This window comes from Stegostoma tigrinum, chromosome 27 (genome assembly GCF_030684315.1).
Source record: "Stegostoma tigrinum isolate sSteTig4 chromosome 27, sSteTig4.hap1, whole genome shotgun sequence".
NCBI classification, from domain to species: domain Eukaryota; kingdom Metazoa; phylum Chordata; class Chondrichthyes; order Orectolobiformes; family Stegostomatidae; genus Stegostoma; species Stegostoma tigrinum.
The window spans coordinates 2683548-2707231 of NC_081380.1; the positions used below are offsets into that span (position 1 = coordinate 2683548).

Sequence of the window (23684 nt, forward strand, 5' to 3'; positions counted from 1 at the left end):
AGCACATGCCCTATTTGAATGTTTCTCTTTTCTAAGGACCAAGTGACCTCTTTATTTTTATTTTTAAAGTATTTTGTCACACTTGAAATCAATTTGCTGCCTTGAACTGCTGAATTTCACCTGCTGAGTGTGACCCACAATAGCATTAGGGGGAGAATTCCAGGATTTTGACCCAGTGATGGAAATATATTGCAGTTTCTTCACCAAGTCAGGATTGAGAGTAGCTTGGAGGGGAGCATGCAGTGGTGCTGTTTTCATATATCTGCTCCTCTTGTCCTGGCATAAGCTTGGAGGTCCAATGGGGGCACCCGCATGGGCCCCAGCTATGCCTGCCTCTTTGTAGGTTACGTGGAACAGTCCATCTTCCGCACCTACACAGGCCCCAAACCCCACCTCTTCCTCCGGTACATTGATGACTGTATCGGCGCCGCCTCTTGCTCCCCAGAGGAGCTCGAACAGTTCATCCACTTCACCAACACCTTCCACCCCAACCTTCAGTTCACCTGGGCCATCTCCAACACATCCCTCACCTTCCTGGACCTCTCAGTCTCCATCTCAGGCAACCAGCTTGTAACTGATGTCCATTTCAAGCCCACCGACTCCCACAGCTACCTAGAATACACCTCCTCCCACCCACCCTCCTGCAAAAACTCCATCCCCTATTCCCAATTCCTCCACCTCCGCCGCATCTGCTCCCACGATAAGACATTCCACTCCCGCACATCCCAGATGTCCAAGTTCTTTAAGGACCGCCACTTCCCCCCCACGGTGATTGAGAACGCCCTTGACCGCGTCTCCCGCATTTCCCGCGACACATCCCTCACACCCCGCCCCCGCCACAACCGCCCCAAGAGGATCCCCCTCGTTCTCACACACCACCCTACCAACCTCCGGATACAACGCATTATCCTCCGACACTTCCGCCATTTACAATCCGACCCCACCACCCAAGACATTTTTCCATCCCCACCCCTGTCTGCTTTCCGGAGAGACCACTCTCTCCGTGACTCCCTTGTTCGCTCCACACTGCCCTCCAACCCCACCACACCCGGCACCTTCCCCTGCAACCGCAGGAAATGCTACACTTGTCCCCACACCTCCTCCCTCACCCCCATCCCAGGCCCCAAGATGACATTCCACATTAAGCAGAGGTTCACCTGCACATCTGCCAATGTGGTATACTGCATCCACTGTACCCGGTGCGGCTTTCTCTACATTGGGGAAACCAAGCGGAGGCTTGGGGACCGCTTTGCAGAACACCTCCGCTCAGTTCGCAACAAACAACTGCACCTCCCAGTCGCCAACCATTTCCACTCCCCCTCCCATTCTCTTGATGACATGTCCATCATGGGCCTCCTGCACTGCCACAATGATGCCACCCGAAGGTTGCAGGAACAGCAACTCATATTCCGCCTGGGAACCCTGCAGCCATATGGTATCAATGTGGACTTCACCAGTTTCAAAATCTCCCCTTCCCCCACTGCATCCCTAAACCAGCCCAGTTCATCCCCTCCCCCCACTGCACCACACAACCAGCCCAGCTCTTCCCCCCCACCCACTGCATCCCAAAACCAGTCCAACCTGTCTCTGCCTCCCTAACCGGTTCTTCCTCTCACCCATCCCTTCCTCCCACCCCCAGCCGCACCCCCAGCTACCTACTAACCTCATCCCACCTCCTTGACCTGTCCGTCTTCCCTGGACTGACCTATCCCCTCCCTACCTCCCCACCTACACCCTCTCCACCTATCTTCTTTGCTCTCCATCTTCGGTCCGCCTCCCCCTCTCTCCCTATTTATTCCAGTTCCCTCCCCCCATCCCCCTCTCTGATGAAGGGTCTAGGCCCGAAACGTCAGCTTTTGTGCTCCTGAGATGCTGCTTGGCCTGCTGTGTTCATCCAGCCTCACGTTTTATCATCTTGGAGTCTCCAGCATCTGCGGTTCCCATTGTCTCTGGGCCTGTTCCTGTGTTGTATTGTTCTTTGCAGGTGGAAGTAGCTGTGGGTTTGGAAGGTGCAGTCTAAGGATCTTTGAATTTCTGCAGTGCATCGTGTAAATAGTACACACTGCTGTTACTGAGCATTGGTGGAGGAGGGTTGGATGCTTGTCGATGTAGTACTAATCAAGCAGGCTGCTTTGTCCTGGATAGTGTTAAACTTCTTTTGTTGTTGAAGCTGCACTCATCTGGGCAAGTGGGAATTATTCCATCACGCTTCTCTCTTGTGCCTTGTAGATAATGGGCAAGCTTTGGGGAGTCAGGAGGTGAGTTACTCGCTGCAGTATTCCTAGCCTCTGACCTAGTGTTTGTGGTGAGGCTAACTGAGTTTATTGTCAGTGATAACCCCCAGGATGTTGACAGTGGGGGATTTAGTGATGGTAACAGCATTAAATGTCAAGGGATGGTGGCTATGTTGTCTCTTATTCGTGGTGTCCGTTTGTGTGGTGTGAATGTTACTTGCCACTTATTCAACGTTAGGGTCCCGACCTGAAATGTCAACTTTCCTGCTCCTGTGCTGCCTGGCCCGTTGTGATCCTCCAGTTCCACACGGTCTATTTTTATTATGAACTTACATTTCAGATATGAGGCTCCAGACCAATCTGCATCCAACAACCTGCTCTGAAAACTCCGCTTGTTTTATTGGTTGTGATTAAAGTATGTCACAGATTCTTAGACAATAACAAACATTTCTAATTTTAAAAGAATTAGCTTGCCCTGTTTCCCAATCTTAACGGGTTCTTATTAAAAGAAAATCCAGTATCTGGATTTACATATCCACTCAAATGAATGTTTGTTTGTCTTTTGACAATGCATGCAAGCAAAAGAATTAACCTTTGTGCACCTTCAGTGACAGAAGTTACTACCTCAAAGAATAGTTCGTTGAATCTTAAAGCTAAGAAGGAACAGCAGTAGACATGAGAAAACAGTTGAGTTTCTGATAGCAACCACATCTGGGTCTTGAACCTTCTCAACTGGACATCAACCAGTGAATACTTAATCTCTGTATCTGCAGTATTCATGATACACACTCACAATGTCCAGTTGAACTTCATCCAAAGTGCTGTACAGGCAAGATCCACACTAGTTGCTGCAGCTGCAATGTAGTGAGGAATATTTGTGCTGAAATCCTTTTTTGTCTTCGCCACTCTTTTTTTCTCTCTTCCCACGCTCGCAGTTCTTCTCTCACCGCCCCGCCCCACACCCCCCATGAGCCTTCCATATTTGGCTTCCTTTCCCCCTTGCTTAATCCTTTCCTCTGTCATTTTAATTAGTATCTCCTAAAAATCTAAATCTAATCCTCTAGTTCTGTTTTAGGCAGAGGGGGTTGCACTGATTGAATCAGATATGAAAATAATTTGCCTCTGTATAAACCTTGAAGTCAATTCAAATCCGTTTATATTTCCTTCTCTCCAATCGGACTCTTCAAATTAAAATGAAAATTGAATGCAAAGTGATATTGTACTGTAAAATTAGTCTCCCTATTCATCTTTGCACATCGTGGATTTAATCTTCATTTTTGAATCAAATTGTCTCTTGTTTGCTTCACTGTATAAACTTTTCTATGATTGAAGAGCCAACAATATTATTACTGGTACAATGAATTTTTAACATCAGATCTCTGGCATTAAGTACCAGCAGAATGAAGTTCAGATCTTGCAGTTTATTTACTCCAGAACGTACTGGAGTGTCAGAACTGATTCTGCAGCATCTGTAACTAAAAATGAAGCAATGTTTTTTTAGGTGTTTGCCTTCATCAGAATCCAAATTGGTTTAACAAGGCTATTGAACTAAAAAGGATTTATTCAGGGTAAAAGTGGCTCCCATATTATAGCTGGGAAACTAGTTTTGAAAATTGTGCAACGCTAATGGGGTGGAATGGAAATCAAGAACATGGATCAGGAGCAGTAGGATTAACTGAAGAAAGCAGGACCCAGATGGCAAATGCTAGTCTCCATTTCTGCTTCAGCTGAAGATAATATGCATCTTGAATGGAATCTGTAGCCTTCCAAGTTAAAATGAATCAGTGTCTCTTTGAGCTGTGTTTACTGACTGAATCATATTGGTTTGGCTGAAGACAGATGTTTGTCTTATGGATCCCAGAATGTCTAATATCAAAAGGATGGAGGTTTTTGGTATTTCTCCATTGTGCATGTGTGTGTTTATCCCAGCATTGCAGATGGTGAATTGATGGTGAAACGCAAAGTATTTGAATGTTGAAGTTTTTCTTGTTCACCATCTAGTTTTAATGGTCTGCAAGTGAACTGTATCAATTGGAGAAAAGCAGAAATGTTTCATAATTGTAAACCAGTTGCAACACAACTACATAATGGAGAGCAAGCTGCTTTCTTTGTATACTTAAGGTTAATGGTTAGCTTAATATTTTGCCTTTTTAAAAAAAAAAATCCTGTTGATATGATCGATCGATCTTCAAGCACGCAGTGTACAAAAAATGTAACCCAGAATCCCTGTTGCTGATCCTTGATTACTTTCCCTTTCCAAACTGGAACTAAGTGAAGCATCTTTTGTGGCAGACAAGTTTGAAACAAGGTTCAATTCTTCTGGTTAGTTTTAAGAAAAGTCTGATTCAGAAAACTGTATCTTAGAATTTGCAGGCAACAATTGAGCCATATAGCCCTTTCCTAATGTATTTCTAAACGGTTATTTCTGGTGGAACTCGTGAATTTAGTTTCTGAACAATCATTGGTGTACTCTGGTCGCTACCATACAAGGAGGCTATTTTTTTTCTTCTTTTCCCTCCGATATGAGAGTATCCTTGGCAAGGCATTAGCTATCTTTTTGATAATTGCTTTTAAGTATATTGAAGTGAGCTGCTTTCATAAGCTGTTGCTCGTGGGTATAGCCATAGTGCTGTTAGGAAGGGAGTTTCTGGATTATAACCCAGTGACAGCAACAGAAGGGTAATATAGTTGCATGTCAGGATGGTGTGACATACAAGTGTTGGTGGTTGAGATTGCCAGTTTGAAAGATATTGTGGAGGAAGCCTTGAATTGGAGCAATGCATTTTGTAGATGTGCTACTTCAGAGGTGGAAGAAGTGAATATTTTAAGCTGGCAGACAGGATACCAGTCAAGTGAACTGTTTTGATTGGATGGTGTTGAGCTGTTTTCTGTAGTTTCAACAACATGTATCTAGGTAAATAGAACACTTCCGTCACACCCCTGACTTGTGCCTTGTATGGTCATTTGGCTTAGGGGAGTTGGGTGTTGAGTAATGCTGCAGAATTCCGAGCCGTTCGTCTGTTCTTTATAGCCACGATATTAATATGTCTGGTCCAACTGGATGTTGAAAATGGGGAGATCAATGAGATGGTAGGTTCTGTTATTGGCAATGGTAATTCTCTAACATTTGTATGGTGTGGAATGTTATTTCTTTCGTTTGCCAACACCAACCCCCAGGTTTTGCTGTTTGTAGCTAAGAGCTTCCTTAGTATTTGAGGAATTGCAGATAGGTCATCAGTGAAAATCTTGAATATTAAAAGTTGAAACTGTTGCAAAGGTTTGGCTGAGAAAAGTAACCTTAAGTTCTGTAACAATATCCTGAGACTAAGATGATGACTTCCGTATGAACGTGTGAATTAGAAGCAAAAATAAGCCATTCGACGCCTTGAATCTACTCTGCCATTTAGTAAGATCATGGCTGATCTGATTGTAACATTAGCTGCATATTCCGACCTAAAACCAGCTAGGATGTCTATGACTCTAACAGTAGATGTTCATCTTCAATTCCCATTGACCTTTGGGGGCGATGTGATGTGCAGTGCAGTTCATGTAAGTGTGCAGAAGAAAGTAATCAATGAATTAAAGCAATGGAGGGATTCCAATGAGGAATGAATTCTAAATTGGGCAAGTTCTCACTGGAATGAAGAAGCTCAGGGAGTGGTTTGATTGTGGTTGTTAGGTTTCTGAATGGGTTAAATATTATCACTGACAAGCAATTTTATCTTGCCCAGAAAGAATGGATTGAGATGACGCACACTGCACTTGAAGAGGATAATATCCAAACAAATCATAAAAAAGTGTGAATGGTTAATCTAAGGAACAGATTACCTGCTAAGGGAGATAGTATTGATTCATTCAAATGCAGATTAGACTGATTATTTCAGGAAATATATTTTTAGAATAGAGTGCTTAAATAATTTGAGATGCTGTGCTTGGCAGGAGCTGATGACGTCAAAGCTATGGGTTGCCAGAGCTTCCCAGGGTTGGGGTTTTCTACATTTACAACTGGGTCTGCTGTAGAGTCTTGAATAAGATTAGTAACTGTAATTATTCAACGATTCCACTTGTCACTACTAGTATGATGGGAGAAATGAACCTGGGAACCTTTTGGTTTTCTTTTAAACCTAGCAGTGTTTGTGTTTCAAGCTATAGGCTGTTTTCCACTCTAAACTGAGAGCTTTGTTCTTCAAAAGCAGAACATTTTGAGCCTTCAGTGTAGTTTAACAATCTGTTCGAACAATCATGCCCATCTTTCTCAAAACAAAACAGCAAGGAAAATATGGATTCGATCCAGGATCTAATGAGTCATTGATAAATGCTGCACTCTGTAATTAGAACCAGAATTCCAGTAGAAAAATGAATAAATTTCTTATGCTTATAAGGACATATTGTGTGCACTCTTACATTCTGAAGACCTTTCATTCTTCTACTGCCACATTTGCTGTCATAATGTAGCAGTCTCCAGGAATTAAATGGACTGATGGTTGTGTGGGTTATACTTGTTGACTACTGGACATATTTCTAGGTTTTTCTTTTTTTTTTCATGTGAAAGGTCTGTATTCACCAGGTCTTAGACTGTACATTGCAGGTATTGAGCTGACTTTCTCCATTACAGTAACCCTTAAGTGAAGAGAGGTTCCTTTTGGTGACAGCCCTGTAGTATCAAATGAAGTTCAAAAGTCTACAAGCATACAGTAAAAACGTGATAAGCTGTGGCAAGTCAGCACTTATTCCTACCAGCAAAATAGGAAATCAAATCAAAGAACTCCCATGATAAACTTAAGTTTCTTGCTGGTAACTCCAAATCAACCTAACCCAGATACACTTGTCAATGACCATGCCAAATCAATCGGTGGATCTAGGCGATGTTAGAATATAAAATCATGGACAAGCTATCATTTGACTGGGATTTCTCTGAAAGGACATTCTAGCTCTGCAAGAATGGCCGAGCCTGTGAGGAAAATTTAAAAGTTCTGTCAATTGGATACCATGTGGAGTTGAGACAGCAGTGGTTATGAGGTGAAAAGCAGATGCTGCTAAGGAATGGCACCTTTGCAGCATCAAGTTGTCCATTATCCTGAAGCACAAGGAATGTTTTTTGGAACAGTTCCGCAAGCAGGCATTTTCTCCAGTAATAATTAGAATGAGACAGCTGCATATCCCAACTTTGAAATAGTTGAACTAACATGGTTCAATGCAACTTGAGCAGAGAATGCTTCAATGTCCAGTAGGAAAGGTGAGTCCTCCTGGCAATGAGGCTGTGCCACAATAATTTCACCTGCAGCGATGGATGGCAAGATCAGTTCAAGATGAAACATGGCATCATTTTCCATGTGATAGGTGGGTGAACATTTGGCAGTATAGTAGCAGTGGTGGATGCTGACTGACTGACTGACTTTTTAAAACTCTCTTCAGATCACTGTCTCTTTTTAATGTTTTTAACTGTGATTTGTGTATTGCTAGGAAGGGAGTTGAGTTACTGCTATCGTCTGCACCAACAGATGGCAACTAAAATCTGCTTGTGATAGGAAAGTCTGAGAAGCCATGTTGTTTTGTGGGTACTGCCAACCCTGTATGAGGCTAACAAAACCATGTTGATAACCTCCAGCATTTTTGATACGGTTCAGAAAAGTGGACCAATATGTACAGATGGAAGAAAGGGAAGATGATTATTACAGACATGAAGCCTTGATCACTGGCTTCAAGATTGTCAAACCAAACCTGCATTTCAGCACTGCAGTCAATTAAGCTCTAGCCAATGGATCAGTGGGTGATGTGGAACCCTTTTGGGGGTAGGGGCCAGAATGCTCTAATTACTGAGGCCATTGACTCGAGGGCAATGTACAGTGCAAATATTGTAGTGGTCCTGTTTGATTGGGGAAGCAATGGAAAATGGTAACACTGATAATGAAAAAGAGTACGATGAAGCCAACCAGCTCAATGAGGAGGTACTGTTTTGCCTGTGGGAGCTTTGCAAGTAAATTGCAGCAAAGAATTACGCGGAAACTTGTTCTGAGGTGGGCAGTATCTTAAACTGCACAACATAACTCATTAGATGAGGCAATCATAGATGGAATACCTTCTTCAACCGAGGAAGTCAACGGCCGTGTTTCCCAAGCTAAAGCCACAAAAGCTATAAAGATACTGTGTGATAACGAATACTTCAGCCAGAAGTACCAAATGGGTGATCTATCTCTGCCTCCTCCAGCAGTCTACAACCAATTCAGTTCACTCCATGTGATATCAAGAAATGGTTGGATACACTGGATACTGCAAAGGCTGCATGCCCTGACAATATTCCAGCAATAGCACTGAAGACGTGCTCCAGAACTTGCTACTCCTCTAGCCATTCCAGTACATTACGACACTGGTATCTACCCAACAATTGCCGAAGTGGAAAATTGCCCAAATACGTCCTGTACACAAAGCAGGTCAAATCCAACCCATCCAATTTATTGCCCATTAGTCTACTGTCAATAGTCTGTATTTTTCCATCACTTTAAAGTTGCTGGAAAAAGCTCAGCAGGTTTGGCAGCATCAGTGGAGGAGAAAACAGAGTTAACGTTTTGGATTTGGTGACCCTTCCTCAGAACCTTTTTGAGGAAGAGTCATTGGACCTGAAATGTTAACTCTGTTTTCTCCTCCACAGATGCTGCCAGACCTGCTGAGCTTTTTCCAGCAACTTTGTTTTTGTTCCTGGTTTACAGCATCTGCATTTTTTTTTTTGGTTTTTATTTACTAAAATGATGGAAGCTGTTATGAACAGTGCTATTGAGCAGAACTTGCTCAGAAATAACCTCCTCCATGATGCCTACTTTGGGTTCCTCCCGGGCCACTCGGCACCTGACCTCATTACAGCCTTGGTTGAAACAGGGACAAAAGTGCTGAATTCCACAGTTGAATTGAGTGACAGCCCTTGACATCAAGGCAACATTCGACAACAGTGTGCCATCAAAGAGATCTACCAAAATTGGAATCAATGTGTATAAGGGGGCAAACTCTCTGGTGGTTAGAGTCATACCTGACACAAGATTGTTGTGGTTGTTGGAGGTCAGTCATCTCTGCAGGAGTTCCTCCAGGGTGGTGTCCCAGGCCCCATGATCTTCAACTGCTTTGTCAATGACCATCCTTCCATCACTGGGCCAGAAGTGGGTTGTTCGCTGTTGATTGCACCATTCATGACTCTTCAGATACTGAAACAGTCCATGTTCAAATGCAACAAGATCTGGGCAATACCTAGGCTTGGGCTGATGAGTGGCAAGTGACATTTTATGCCACACAAATGTCAGGCCATGGCCATGACCATCACCAATAAGAGACAATCTAACCTTTGACATTCAATGGTGTTACCATTGCTGAATCCTCCACTCAACATGTTTGGGGTTATTATTGTCCAGAAAAGCTGTCTACCATCTACAAGGTACAAGTCAGTGATGGCATACCTCCCCACTTGCCTGGGTGAATGCAGCTCCAACAACATTCAAGAAGCTTTACCCAATCCAGGACAAAGCAGCCTGCTTGATTGGCACTACATCCACAAACATTCACTCCCTCCACCACTGATGCCCAGTAGCAGCAGTGTGTACTATCTATAAGATGCACAGCAGAAATTCACCAAAATCCTCAGACAGCACCATCCAAGCCCACAACCATTCTTGTCTAGAAGAACAAGGGCAGCAGACATATGGGAACACAACCACATCCAAGTTCCCCTCCCAAGCCACTCACCGTCCTGATTTGGAAATATATCGCCATTCCTTCACTGTTGCTGGGTCAAGTTCCTGGAATTGCTTCCCTAATAGCTTCGTGGCCAGCCTACCACAGGAGAACTTCAGTGGTTCAAGAAGGCAGCTCATCATCATCACCACCGCCTTCTCAAAGGCAGCTAGGGATGGGCAAGAAATGCTGACCAACCAGTGATGTCCACATCCCACAAATGAATAGAAGAAAAAAATTGTACTGTAGTAGGAGATGCTTGACTGCATTGATGATAGGGTGGATGCATTACACTTGTGCAAAAACAGCATGCTAAGCAGATACCAGGTTAGTCAGTTTCTCTAGAGCTAACTTGCTGCATTTTTTGATGCCTTTTCAGTATAAGGTGGGCTATTGTAAGCTGTGAACAAATTCAAGAAGAAAGTCGTCGTCTCGCATTAAGTGAATGAAAATAAGTTGTTTTGTTTTGACATTGGGCATGGTTATAATTAAATTACATTCCAGAAAGACCTCCTTGGCTATTTTGATACCAAGCAACGTTTCAATCTGTGGGCAAGCCCCATGTGATTTTATTGAGGGTAGAGTTGGCATTAGGTAGTAGACTTGACTTTTTCCACAGTCGGGATGGGGGGGGGTGGTGGTGAAGGGGAGAAAAGTCAACTACTCTTGCCATTATTGGCTCATTGAGATGACTTCTGTCACTTTGTATGAGCAATGTTGCCATTACTGACCTTTTTATCCCCAGCAAATGCTGGCTTTGAGAAGGTTGTATTTGATCTGCCTTTTTGAAGTGCTGCAGACAACATAGTATAGGCGGAGCCACCATGCTGTTGGTTAGGGAGTTTCAGGATTTTGACCCAGGATACTGAAAGCTAGTGTTGTCCCACATCAGAATAGTATGGGACTTAGAGGGGAACTTGCAAGTAGAAGTGCTCTTGTGTGTCTACTATACTGTACTGATCCAGGCAAGTTGACAGTGTTCTATCATCATTTTATCATGTAGATATTGGATTCATTTTGAGGAATTTGGAAGTGAAAGCACATGCTGCGCCCAATCTCTAATCAGTTCTTGTCAGCATTTATGATTGGTCCAGTTCAGATCTGGTCAGTGGTGCATCCCAAGATGTTGGGTCACTTTGTGATAGATAATGCCCTTGAAGGAAAATGGTTAGGCACTCATTGGAGATGACCATTGCCTGACATTTGTACAGCAGAAGTGTCAATTGGCATTAATCCATCCCAAACTAACTTGTCCAGTTTTTTCTTCGCGCACGGGCACGGATTACTACATGATTTGAGGAGTTGTGAATGGTACTGGATGTTGCATTCATCCTCAACATCTGCAATTTGTCTTTTATTTAGCTTTCTGTATGATGGTAGAGAAAGATACGAAAGGTGGGGCAAACAAATAGGGGCTATGAACTATCTCAATCTGAAACTTTTTAAAAAAATTAATTGTTTTAAAATTGGCAGGTATGAGACTATCTTCGAAGCATGATGTGATGCTATGGAAATTACTCATCATGCAGTGTGTGCTTTTGTTTAAGGGTCACAGCAGAATTGTTGGTTGGTTGTGATTTCGATCATGAAAAGTCATAAGCATGATTAAATGTTCTGAAGGGAAGGTGTAGTATTGACTGCCAGCCCTACCTTTCCACATCATAAAATACTCAAAGCACTAATTATTCATTGAAGGTAGTGTTCAGAAGGGTCTTTAAAACTGGTTTTATGCTATTAGGTAAAATCAAGTGCAAGTCTGTTTTTTGTTTTGGATTTCTGGCACATGCAAAATTCTGCTTATCACCACAGTGGTGTTTGAGAAGGAACCAGAATTACTGAAATGTGCAAACAAGCTTACTAAAACCCTGGCTGAGATAGATTGAGAATTACCCACAAGATGTTGTGCAGGTAATAAATTAGAACTTCAGTCATAAGCGCATAGTAATTTTGTCATGAGTGTTTTCCCATTAGATTCTCTGTTCCTGAGTTTGTTATATCAATATTATGTGGCGATAATGAATGTGACTGCATCAAGTGAAATGACTAGCACCTTTTTTTTGGGAATGATTTGCAGCCAGCAAAATATTTTGTCTGCTGTTTTGTTTGTTTCAGTGGTTTATGTAGGTTTATTGTAGATACTGGTCTCTCCCACCATTTTTAGGAGCCCAGCTGGGCTGTTTGCAAATTTGATGTGGGAACAGAAAAGTTGTCTTGTTTGAGTGCAGTATCAATGCACAAAGTTGTGCTCTGCCTTTGAGAATTTTTAAAATCATTCATTCTCATGTGGCTATGAGGCTAACATATTATCCTCTTGATGGTAAGAACTGCTGATGCCGGAGCCTGAGATTCACAGTGTGGAGCTGGAGGAACACAGATCAGGCAGCATCGGAGGAGCAGGAAAGCTGATGTTTCGGGTCAGGACGCTTCTTCAGAAATGGGGAAGGGAGCTCTGAAATAAATTAGCTAGAGGAGGGATAGGGCTGGGGATGGTAGGTGGGAGTGTGAGAGGTGGAGTGGAGGGGATTGGCAGGTGAGGTGGGAGAGAAGACTGACCGGTCAAGGAGACAGGGATGAGAGGGAGGGTTGGTCATGGGATGGGGGTGGGGAGATTCCACTCTTCTCACCTCACTGCCTAATCCCCTCCACTGCCTACCTGCACTCCACCTATCACAATCCCACTGACCATCTCCAGCCCCACCCCCCTCTAGTTATTTATTTCAGAGCTTCCTTCTCTCCCCACCCCCCCCCCCCCCCCCCCCATTTCTGAAGAAGAGCAGCCCCAACCTGAAACGTAAGCTTTCCTGCTGCCTGGCCTGCTATGTTTCTCCAGCTCCACACTGTCATCCTATTGAGTTGTCTTGGGAAGATTATTGTGGGATGCCTTGAATTGTGTGGCAGCATGGTATTTAATACTGAGAAGACTGAAAACAGTTGTGTTTGGTCCCTACTACACATTACACATTTCACACTTCTATCCTTGTTATCAAACGTATGTCACCAGGCTCTTTGCAAGCTTGCAAACAATAGTCCATCCCAAGATGAGCTTTTGACCAAATAACTGTGTGCCCTCTATTTGACGTCCATAACATTACAGTACTCTCCCCTTCAACACTTCGCTGAAAGCCTAATCCGTGCTTCTCTTGCCTTGGATATCTGTGCTCTTCAAATTCTGTTCTCTTAGGCATCTGATTTTAATCACTCTGCTGTTCTGTAAGCAGTTCGAGGTGGGCCCAACAAATTCCTAAGTTTAGAGACTAAACATTCCTCCACCAACTCTCTTCCCTTCTTTGAAACCCTCCTTGAAAACTGCCAATGTAAAAAGTTGAAATTGACTAAGAAAGCTAATTGTAGGTGAACATGGGTCTTTTATTTGGAAAATGTTTTGAGTTCCTTTATAAATGATGTGATAGCAGAGCATTTAGAAATATATGACGTGATCACGCAAAGTCAAGATAGATTCAGGAAGGATGAAATCATCCCTGACAGTTAGTAGAATTCTTTGAGGTAACTAGCAGATAAATAGAAGCATTAAATGTGATATATTTTGATTTTTCAGAAGGCATTTTGATAGAATACCATGCAGGCTGTTTAATGAGAAGAGACCATAGTGTTGGGGATAGTATGTTAGCATGGCTAGAGGATTGGCTAATTATTAAAAATACAGTTAGGATAAAGGGGGCATTTTCAGGCTGGAAACTTGTAACTAGTGATGTACCATAGGTGTGCCACTGCTGGGCTCAATTATTTACAATATATATTAATGACTAATGAGGAAAGTTGAGTGTTCTATCATGAAGCTTGTAGATGACCCAGAAATAAGTGGGAAGGCTAGTTACATGGATGACAGCCTGAGAAGGATACAGACAAGTTAAGTGAGTAGGCAAAATCTGAGCAGATGGAATGTAACGTAGGGAAATAAGGCTGTGCACTCTGGCAGGAAGAATAAATGAGCTGAGTGTCAGTTAATTGGATAACCATTGCAGAAAACTACAGACAGATGGATTTGGGAGTCTTGCCCGTAATCACAGAGCTAGCATCCAAGTTCAGAGAATAAGTAGGAAGGCAAAAGAAATGTCAGCCTTTATTTTAAAAGAAATGGAATATAATAGTAGGGAGGCTTTGCTAAAATTTCACAAATCAAACCACAGCAGGGGTACAGAACAGTTTGGGGTCCCTTGTCAAAGAAAAGATATGCTGGCTTTGGAGGCAGCACTTGGCTGATACCAGGTAAGGAGGGACTTTCTTATCAGGAGAGGCTGATTTGATTGAGTCTGTACTCATTGGAATGTAGAAGAATGCGAGGAGATCTTTTTATTGAAACATGCACAATCCTTTGAGGATTTGGCAGGGTAGATGCAGAGGTGCTGTTTCTCCCTTGTGGAAGAGTGTAGGACCTAAAGGGTCGTACATGTAAGACAAAGGAAGAACTTCTTCTGAGAGTTGTGAATCTGTGAAATTCTTTACGTTGAGGGCTAGATCTTTAAGTATATTCAAGGCAGAGAGAGATTATTTTTAAACCATTTAAGGGGATTGACAGTTATAAGGAAAAGACTGGAAAGTGAAGTTAGGGTTATTTTGATTTGTTATGATCTCATTGAATGGTGAAGCAGATTCAATGGTCTGAATGGCATACTTTTCCTATGTTTTTTGTGGTCTTGAAACCAGCCCCTGACCAACATTTTGGACTTCTGATCATATATCCTCTTGTTGCTTCAGTTGACTTTTGTTTCATAATACTTTGCCTTCTGTCTCTAAAGAGAAGCGATAATGTTCTAGCTCCAATTCGAAGAGGACTAGTGCTGATTACTATGTTTTTCTCTGTTGTAGGGGTAGCAGATGGCGTCGGAGGATGGTGGGACTATGGTGTGGACCCATCCCAATTTTCCACTACACTGATGCAAACATGTGAGCGACTTGTTCAAGAGGGACTGTTTGTACCCAGCAACCCTGTGGGTATCCTGACAGCTAGTTACAACGAAATGCTACAGAACAAGGCTCCATTACTGGGTTAGTGAAAGATTTGTTTCTTGGTGATGAAAAGGAAACCAAGCTGCCAGGTTAAAATCTCAAATACCAATGGTTGCTTGTACATCAAACAAAATGTATCTGCTTGATGACTTTGCATCTCTGTAAGGGTGAGAAGAATCCTAAATACCTTGGCTATTAACTGCTGGAGATTCAAACAGCATCACTGTTCAATCTTTAATATTAGTGTTATTGCACATCAGTAATTTTATGGGTTAATGCTGACTCTTGGAGTAGATTAATACAGATTTCAAAAATTATTTAATTGCAAGGGCAAATTTTGCACTTTTGCTGATAATCACGTGCAGTGCGTAGTTAATTGAATGAACTTCAAAAGCTAATTTGTCCTAAAAGTCCACTTGTACATCCGCAGAATCTGCACAAAATTGCATTCAGTAGTTTGAAGGGCTGGAATTTACATACTAGTGAATCACCTTTGAATCTTGGTGATCTTCTGGCTAATCTCTCAGTCTTGTCACTCAAAGCAGTTCCCATTCCTAAATCTATAAAGCCCCAACCTTTATAATTCAAAGTTCGAACAATTGCCTGTGTTCAACAAAGTTTGTCACATTTGAACCAAATTCTCACGTGCAGTGTAATTAGTATGCAAAAGCTGTATAAAATTGCAAGAGAAAGGTGTGTTAACCTTGTGCTGATCAGCGTAGCTCTAAAGAGATTTTTTTTAATATTACATTTTATGGGATTCCACTTAGACATGGGATGCCTTTTATTAGCCTTGTTCAGTGACTAGCCGAGTGCAGTCAATTATGCTGCTTTACAGATGTTTATATGAATGATGATGTGTGGAAAGTTGGACAAAGTTCTGGCAAAATCAATGCCAGGAGTGCTTTGAGGGTTAATTTTTCAGATTATGCCCCCTAGAGAAACTCCCAAGTCAAAAGATCAATTTAAAGACCTCCGTGACCATTTTAGCATTTGTTCATTTGCATTAATTTGCTGAATATAGTCATTACTTTTTTTAAAAAATCATTGCCCCCAGTTGATAGTGAACAGCCTTCGTGATGTTTCAGTAGCTTGCCAGGCCACTTCAAAGTGCAGTTAAATGTAAGCTTTATTGTTGTGATCCAGGAGTCACATAGGTCAGACTGTCACATTTTCCTGCTTTAATGTTGGTGAACTAGATAGAGTTTTTACAACAATCCAGCAATTTCATAGAGTCTGTTAGTGAGATGGTTTTTTTTTACATTTCTGGTTATTTTGGGGGATATGAGCCAAAGGTTGGTATATGAAGTTAGGCCACAGATCAGTTGTTATTGAATGGTATTGAATCTCATTGAATGGCAGAACACGCTTGAGGGGTTGAATGGCCTACCCCTGTTCCTATGTACCTGTGCATAGGTCCGCTTTAATAGTGGGATTTGATTTGGATTAGATTCCCTACAGTGTGGAAACCGGCCCTTCGGCCCAACAAGTTCACACCGCCCCTTGAAGCATCCCACAGAGACCTATAACCCACACACCCCTGAACACTGCGGGCAATTTAGTATGGCCAATCCACCCAGCCTGCATGTCTTTGGACTGTGGGAGGAAACCAGAGCACCTGGAGAAAACCCACGCAGACACGGGGAGAACATGCAAACTCCACCCAGACAGTCACCTGAGGCTGGAATCGAACCTGGGTCCCTGGTGCTGTGAGGCTGTAGTGCTAGCCACCGTGCTGCCCCGAGTTCTGATTGGAGTTCTGATCTCATGATCAATAGTCCCAGACCCGGATTGTTTGTTCCATAACACAACCACTGAGCTGTTCTACCATAAAGCATTTTACATTAGTGTGGGATGAAGACAGGATCTGCCTTGGCTTTTTGTGTTGCTATTGATAGAATACCTATGAGGCAGTAATCTGGGCTGACATTGAGCCAGTTGTACCACCTTTTGAATGAGATGTTAAACCTAACGACAATCTGCCCCTTGGACAAAAGCACAACATCTCATTGACAGTACTCTGGAGAGATGTTCCCCCAGTGTTGCCAATGTTTGCACCTCCCTTATTAGAAACATCCCTGAGATGGGACCATGGTAAATGTAAGCTTCCTTTTTCTGAACAGAACTGAACAAAAACTCAATGTTGTGGATATTGCCTTGCTGTTGGGATCTCAGTGGGGTAACTATGTAGGCTGGGTATCTGGTTATGGGCTAGAAGAGCATGGGGAGGGAAATCAGGTTGGGGCAGAAAGAATGTGTGAGCTAGGTAAGGGGCCCTGTCTCTGTGTGCTGGGTGAGGGGTGTTGGTGTCAGTGAGTGTGGCTGGGATTACATTACGAAGGGGTCATGTCAGTGATGTGAATGTTAACATGGGTAATTGATATGCAGGAGGTTCGGGGGAGTGGGATATTTTTTGGGTATGATGTTAGGGGTGTCTGTGGACATGGCTATGGGGTATCGGTACCTGTCTATTGGTGCTGAAAACTCTAGTCCTAGAATCATGATCTTGTGTACTTTGAGTTCTGGCACTCTCTCAATATTCAGTGCCAAAAGAACTGCTGACCCAGTGAAGAGGTCTGTCTTGTGATGGGGAGTGGAACTTTGAAGCATTTCTATTAAAAGGTCTCCAGGATGAGGGAATGTATTTGCTGCAGTCAGTGCTGATTTTGCATGCAGCTAGACATTGCGACGGTTGTTGATTTGGGTAGGGACTGTGATCTGATTTCACCTCCATGCTCACCTTGGCTCCTTCCCATTGATGTAGGTTTTAGCAACTTTAAAGCTGAAATACTTTTGTGGTTTATTTAGCTGTGAAAAATGTTCTGCATCTATAAATATGCAATGTTAGTATGATTCTGTGGAATGATCTGTGCCTTGTTGAAATTGGAAGGGGAAAGGTAATTGAACTTTGGTGATTTTTTAGCACATGTTCCCTTTTAGTTGGAACTCACAAGCAACATGAGGAGGACAGCTGCTCATGCATGTCCTGTCTGCTATGGTTGTACCCATGTCACAAGGGAAACGCATGTGAAAATACCAGTTCATTAGAAACTACCAGCAATCTCTGACACATTCACTATTTGAAAAGTGCACCTGTTCCAAGGCTTCTTATGAAAGGAAGATATTTCAAAAAGCATGGTGCTTAAAAGGACTAATTTCACAAGGGATTTAAAGATGTTTTGTTCCTTGCTACAATTAATTATTAGTATTTGTTCTTGCAGTCTAACAACACGTTAAATTTATATTTTTATTAAATACAGAATTAATCACCACGTTTAATATTTCCACGTCTTTTGTACATTTTTACATTTTGAGAATGCTTTAACCGTTTGCAGATAGCTGAAAGGATAAATCTTCTGATTTGTAATGAGGATGCAGTTGCTATTCATTCAACTTTGTTTTAATTCTTTGGGGATTTAGACATTCAGAACAAAACCTTGCCAGCAAAGTGGTAAAGATAAGGTTTCCTGATTTGCTGAAATCCATATGGTGAAGGTTATCCCATAGTGCTGTTAGGGAGGGAGTTTCAGGGCTTTGACCCAGTTCCAATGAAGAAAAAACTGATCTGTTTCTAAAGTAAGCTTTAACAAACTTGGATTTTTATATTGAGCATTCAATTTTAGATATTTTCCTTACGTTTTACCTTTTAAAGACTAAAAGAACAGATAACTTATCAGTGGTACCAAGCTCTGTAATAATGGCAGGCACACAGTTTCTTACTGTCTAACTCTCTATGCTCCCCTCCAAGCTGCTTTTCTGTTTTTTGAAGTTAATGTTCTGTTCTGTTCTGTTCTGTTCTTAACAGCCTTTTCTCTTCACCTGGTGGTTTTGTTTTTATTTTTTAAAGAGTCTTTAGTTTATTTCGGAGATCTTGTTGCTACATTGTATGCTCTTGGGTGTCACCAGATGCCGAATTGCAGCTGGACTCAGTGTCTCCCACTCCCTTTCTGACACCATATATGGCGTCATACAGTACGGAAGCAGGCCCTTAGGTCCAATCAGTCCATGCCGAACATAATCCTAAACTCAACTAGTCCCACCTGCCTACTCCTAGTCAATATCCCTCCCAACCTTTCCTATTCATGTACTTATCCAAATTACTTCTAAACCTTGTTATTGTACCCACGTCCACCACTTCCTCGGGAAGTTCATTCCACTTGTGAACCACCCTCTATTTTTAAAAAAAAAACTTGGCCCTCATGCCTTTTAAAACTTCTCTCCTCTTGCCTTAATGTGCCCACTAGTCTTAATCTCCCATCCTATGGAAAAGACAACCACCATTAACTCTAAGATAACAAAATGTAGAGTTGGATGAACACAGCAGGCCGAGCAGGAAAGCTGACGTTTCAAGTCTGGACCCTTCAGAAGATTCCAGGGGCGTTTTAATTAGGATCCCATCAGGTTCATGATCCACCTCCAGTGGGATGCCATTATGAGAGGCATATTCCCCTCCCCTCATTGTTATTTTACAGGGACTATTTTGTCTAGGGCATACTGGTCAAATCTTCCTCCTCTGCCAACACCGCCCCACAATCCCAGGGCATCATCTCCTTTAATTGCAGAAAGTGTAACAGCTGTTTATTTACTACCTCCTTCTCTATAGAAGGTTCCAGACATGCCTTCCAGGTAAGCAGCATTCTACCTGCACTTCACTCAGTCTAATGAATTCAGTGCTAGTGATATAGTGTCCTGTATGCAGTCAGAACTGTTGCTTTGTGGAACACCTACATTCTGTCAATAAAGATTACCCAAGCTTCTAGTTGCCTGCCACTTCAATACACCACTGTTGTCCCTGGCCAGTCTTTGTTTTGGGCCTGCTGTAGTGTTTCAGTGAGGCTCAGTGCAAGTTGGAAAAAGCATCTTATTTTCACTTGGGGATCTTGAAGTCATTAGGAGTTCTATTGAGTTCAATAATTTTAGAATTTGATTACCACCTTCTATGTCCTTTACCAACCCCCATATTCCAGGCTCTGTCATGACAAGGGCTGTTTTCAGCACAACGAACCCATTTTCACCAACTTGTGGTCCTCAATAGCGGCGCTTCTTTCTCCCTGGTATTTTATCATCCGTCTCTGTCTGCCTAGCTGCCGCTGTGCCCCTCTTGACTCCCATTTTCACCAATCCGTTTAGTCCTTATTCCACCCACTCCAGTTTATAATAGAGCCATATTTACAGCATGGAAGCAGAGCCTTCAGTCCAACTTGTCAATGCTGACCAGATGTTCCACATTAACATGTAGATGTTCTACATGCCCTGTTTGGTAGCATGTGGTCCATTTCCATCTGAACCCTTCTGTTAGGGTCCTAAGAAATGAGGAGCGATTCCGTGATCTTCTCATCTAGTTTTATTTTTTGCACATTAACTACAGTTGAGAGTTCTGCAGCAACAGCTTTTAATCATGCTTCTTATACATTTTTAACATGATCTTCCCTGAAACTGCAAATAATGGTCAGTATGGTCTGTTAATCTATTCTACGATATCCTCCCGTGACATACCTGCAAACTGCAAAATGGCTAGCACGAGGGGTCATAGTTTTAAGCTGGTTGGTGGAAAGTATAGAGGGGATGTCAGAGGCAGGTTCTTTACGCAGAGAGTTGTGAGAGCATGGAATGCGTTGCCAGCAGCAGTTGTGGAAGCAAGGTCATTGGGGTCATTTAAGAGACTGCTGGACATGCATATGGTCACAGAAATTTGAGGGTGCATACATGAGGATCAATGGTCGGCACAACATTGTGGGCTGAAGGGCCTGTTCTGTGCTGTACTGTTCTATGTTCTATGTTCCATACACCCTGACTACAAGATCTAACAGTCTGTTGGTCACATACTTCCATATCCACTTTAAACCAACGGTTAGTTTTGATTGTACCTGCAAGACAGCTTTTTGCAAGAGCATTTATAAATTTAACACTTGCTTTGCTGTAGCGCAATCACACAATTTTCCATATTTCATGCCTTCCTATTTGCTTACCCATGCCAATGCCTTTTAAATGTTTAATTTTGCCACCCTCTTCCACCTTTTTAGCAGCTCATTCTATGCTTGAAAAAGTTGCTACTAGGGTCCCATTTAAATCTTCCCCCTCACCTTTAAACCTGTGCGCTCTAGTTGTGCACTCCCTTACCCTAGGGAAAATACTTAGCTATCCACCCTATCCATGCCTCTGGTATATAAACACATATAAGGTTAGTACTCGTTGGCTCCAGGGAAAATAGCCACAGCCTATTCACCCTCCCTCTATGGCTCAAACCCTGGCAACATCCTTTTTGTAAATCTTTTCTGAACACTTTCTAGTTTCACAATAGCGTTGCTACACCACAATTTCCTAGTTACCATCAATCCTGAAGAATCAACACTGAACTTGAAATGTTAACTCTGTTTTCTCTTAATAGATGCAGCCAAATCTGCTGGGTTTCTCCAGCAATTTCTGCTTTTTGTTTCAGATTTTGAGCATTTGTATTTCTTTGTTTCGTTTAATTAGCTGATCAGTAATTGGGTGAATGATTGGTTGAGTTATATCTTCTCATTTTTCTAAACTAGGACAAATCGTTTAAATTGGAACCAGGAAAAATCTGGGTGTTCTATTAAATTTATGGCATAACTATCTTAACATTCTGCAGTACAAATAAACTAACTTAAGCTTTTGAACAGTAAGACTGAACCAGGCAAAAACATCTGTTGGAGCTATTATCACCATGAAACTCTGGCACAGCATCGATGACTGACTGGCCAGAGAGTTGGAGAGGTTCTGACACGAGGGAAGTGTAGGAGTTTTTAGGCAAGTTCATCCATCATAATATAATCAGAACCCAGCAGGAAATACAGGTTCAGGAAATGAAAGGTGGGACTGGAAATAGTATTCAGGAGATCCCTTGCCAAACAGAGGATGCACTTGCTATGTGTGTGGACGAGAAGAAAGACTGCAAAGATAACAGACAATGCAGACTGAAGTATTGTGGTTCGTAAGGCTGTACGGAGAGCATGATCGTGGAGACAGTGGCTACAATGGGAAGAGCAGATTAGAGATGTGGAAGTAATGGAGGACTAATTTTGGGACTAGAAAGTCCCCTCTGCAGTCAAAGAAGAGTCTTGAAAGATGTGTTGGCTGACTGATCACTGTCAGGATAACTGATACCTTTAAGGTGGAGGGGAATTTAGGTATGGAGAGGGTATATTTGGTTTACATGATCAACATTGGAGCAAATGACAGATGGGAACAGGGCAGAAATTTATGTGAAAGAATATTAGAGTTTAGGCTCTAATTTTTGAAAATCAGGAACTCTAGTAATCTTAGAATTATTGCCTGAGCTGCATGCAGATTGACATGAGAGCAGGTGAATCAGACATTTGAATGTATGGCTAAAGAGCTCTTGCAGTAAAGAGGGATGTCATTTCATAAGAAACTGATGCCAGTTCTGCATTGAGAACGAGCTGTACTGGTGAACTGGGCTTCACTTGAACTAGGTTGGTCCCATGTCCTTGTAAAAGAGAAATACAAAAGTAGCAAAAGCCTCAACTTTAAATGGGATGAGTGAGGTTAGAGAGACTGTGATCTGCAAGAAATATAATGCAACCTTTAATGTGAATTAAACAGGCAAGGAATCACTGGAAATTTTTGTAAACTGGGGAAAAACAGCGTGAAACTCCAGGAGGGGACAAATTGTTGGATTGAGCAGATAGATGGCAGGTGAGTTTCAATGCAGTAAAATGAGGTGATGCATTTTGCTAGGCAGAATATTGAAAGATAAACTAAATAGGGTGTATGGTTCTTAGGTGGAACAGAGGGACCAGGGTATATGTGTATAGATCATTGGAAGTGACAGGGCCGGTAGACACACCTGTAGGTAACATTGTAACCTTGGTTTTATTATTTGACGACAAGAACAAGGAGGTGATAGTAAACCTGTATGAATCACTTATTAAACTGGATAGATTAAATGGGGAGAACCTGTTCCTCCTTGTAAAAGAACAAATTTTTTGTAAAAGAAGCAAATGTAAAGTAAGGGAAAGCCTTTTCACTCAGCAAGTAGTTGGGATAAGGAATGTACTGCCTGGAATTTGGAGGCAGGTTCAGTGAGGCATTCAAGAGGGCATTGGTTATTTGGATGAAAAAACATGTGCAAGAGTACTGGGCAAGAGCAGGAGATTGGTACAGACATGCTGGACTGAATGGCCTTCTCTTGTGCCATAACACTTCGGTGATGCTGAAAAATGTAAGGGATGACATGGATGGCAAGGAGATGAAAAGTTATAGGGTGGGAGTCCAAAAATATAGTTTAAGCTATGAGAGGAAATCGTCTCCAAAAGTGAGTTAAAATGCCTGAACAACATTGAACGTGGTGTTTGTAATAAGATAGAATTGAAGGGAACCATATGATGGAAGAAGCCAGACATATACAGTGCTGACCGAGAGAGAGATGCTGAAGAAACTTGACTCTACGTTAAACATTGCAGGCGGTAATAATTAGAAAATCTTGGGAGGGAGAACAGCTGTACCTGTTTGGGTTGATACAGTAAGTCAGCAGTTAAGGCTGTAAATGTTTTCCTGAAAATCACTTTAATTGAAATATTGATTCAATAGTCATAACTGTTAACTGGTGCACTTTTCGCTGGAGACTTCTTCAGTTGCTGGTTGCTCCCATTCAGTGGGACTGCTTCTCATGGCTGACTGCAGGCCCTCTGCTTTTCTTCCCCTTACCTTGGCCGGTAGCATGTGGGTTATGGCTAATGGTTGTGGAGGGGGCTGCAGAGTTTGTCCTGGGTTGGGGTG

General features: G+C 42.3%; 1 protein-coding gene across 1 annotated transcript in view; it reads left to right on the forward strand.

The window, feature by feature from the left end:
* LOC125464556 (protein phosphatase PTC7 homolog) overlaps positions 1 to 23684 on the forward strand; it is an 81476-nt gene that overhangs the window by 8086 nt on the left and 49706 nt on the right. The window contains exon 2 of the mRNA XM_048557065.1: positions 14778 to 14957. Coding sequence (XP_048413022.1) covers positions 14778 to 14957 — 180 coding nt within the window. The remainder of the gene's footprint in view (positions 1 to 14777; positions 14958 to 23684) is intronic.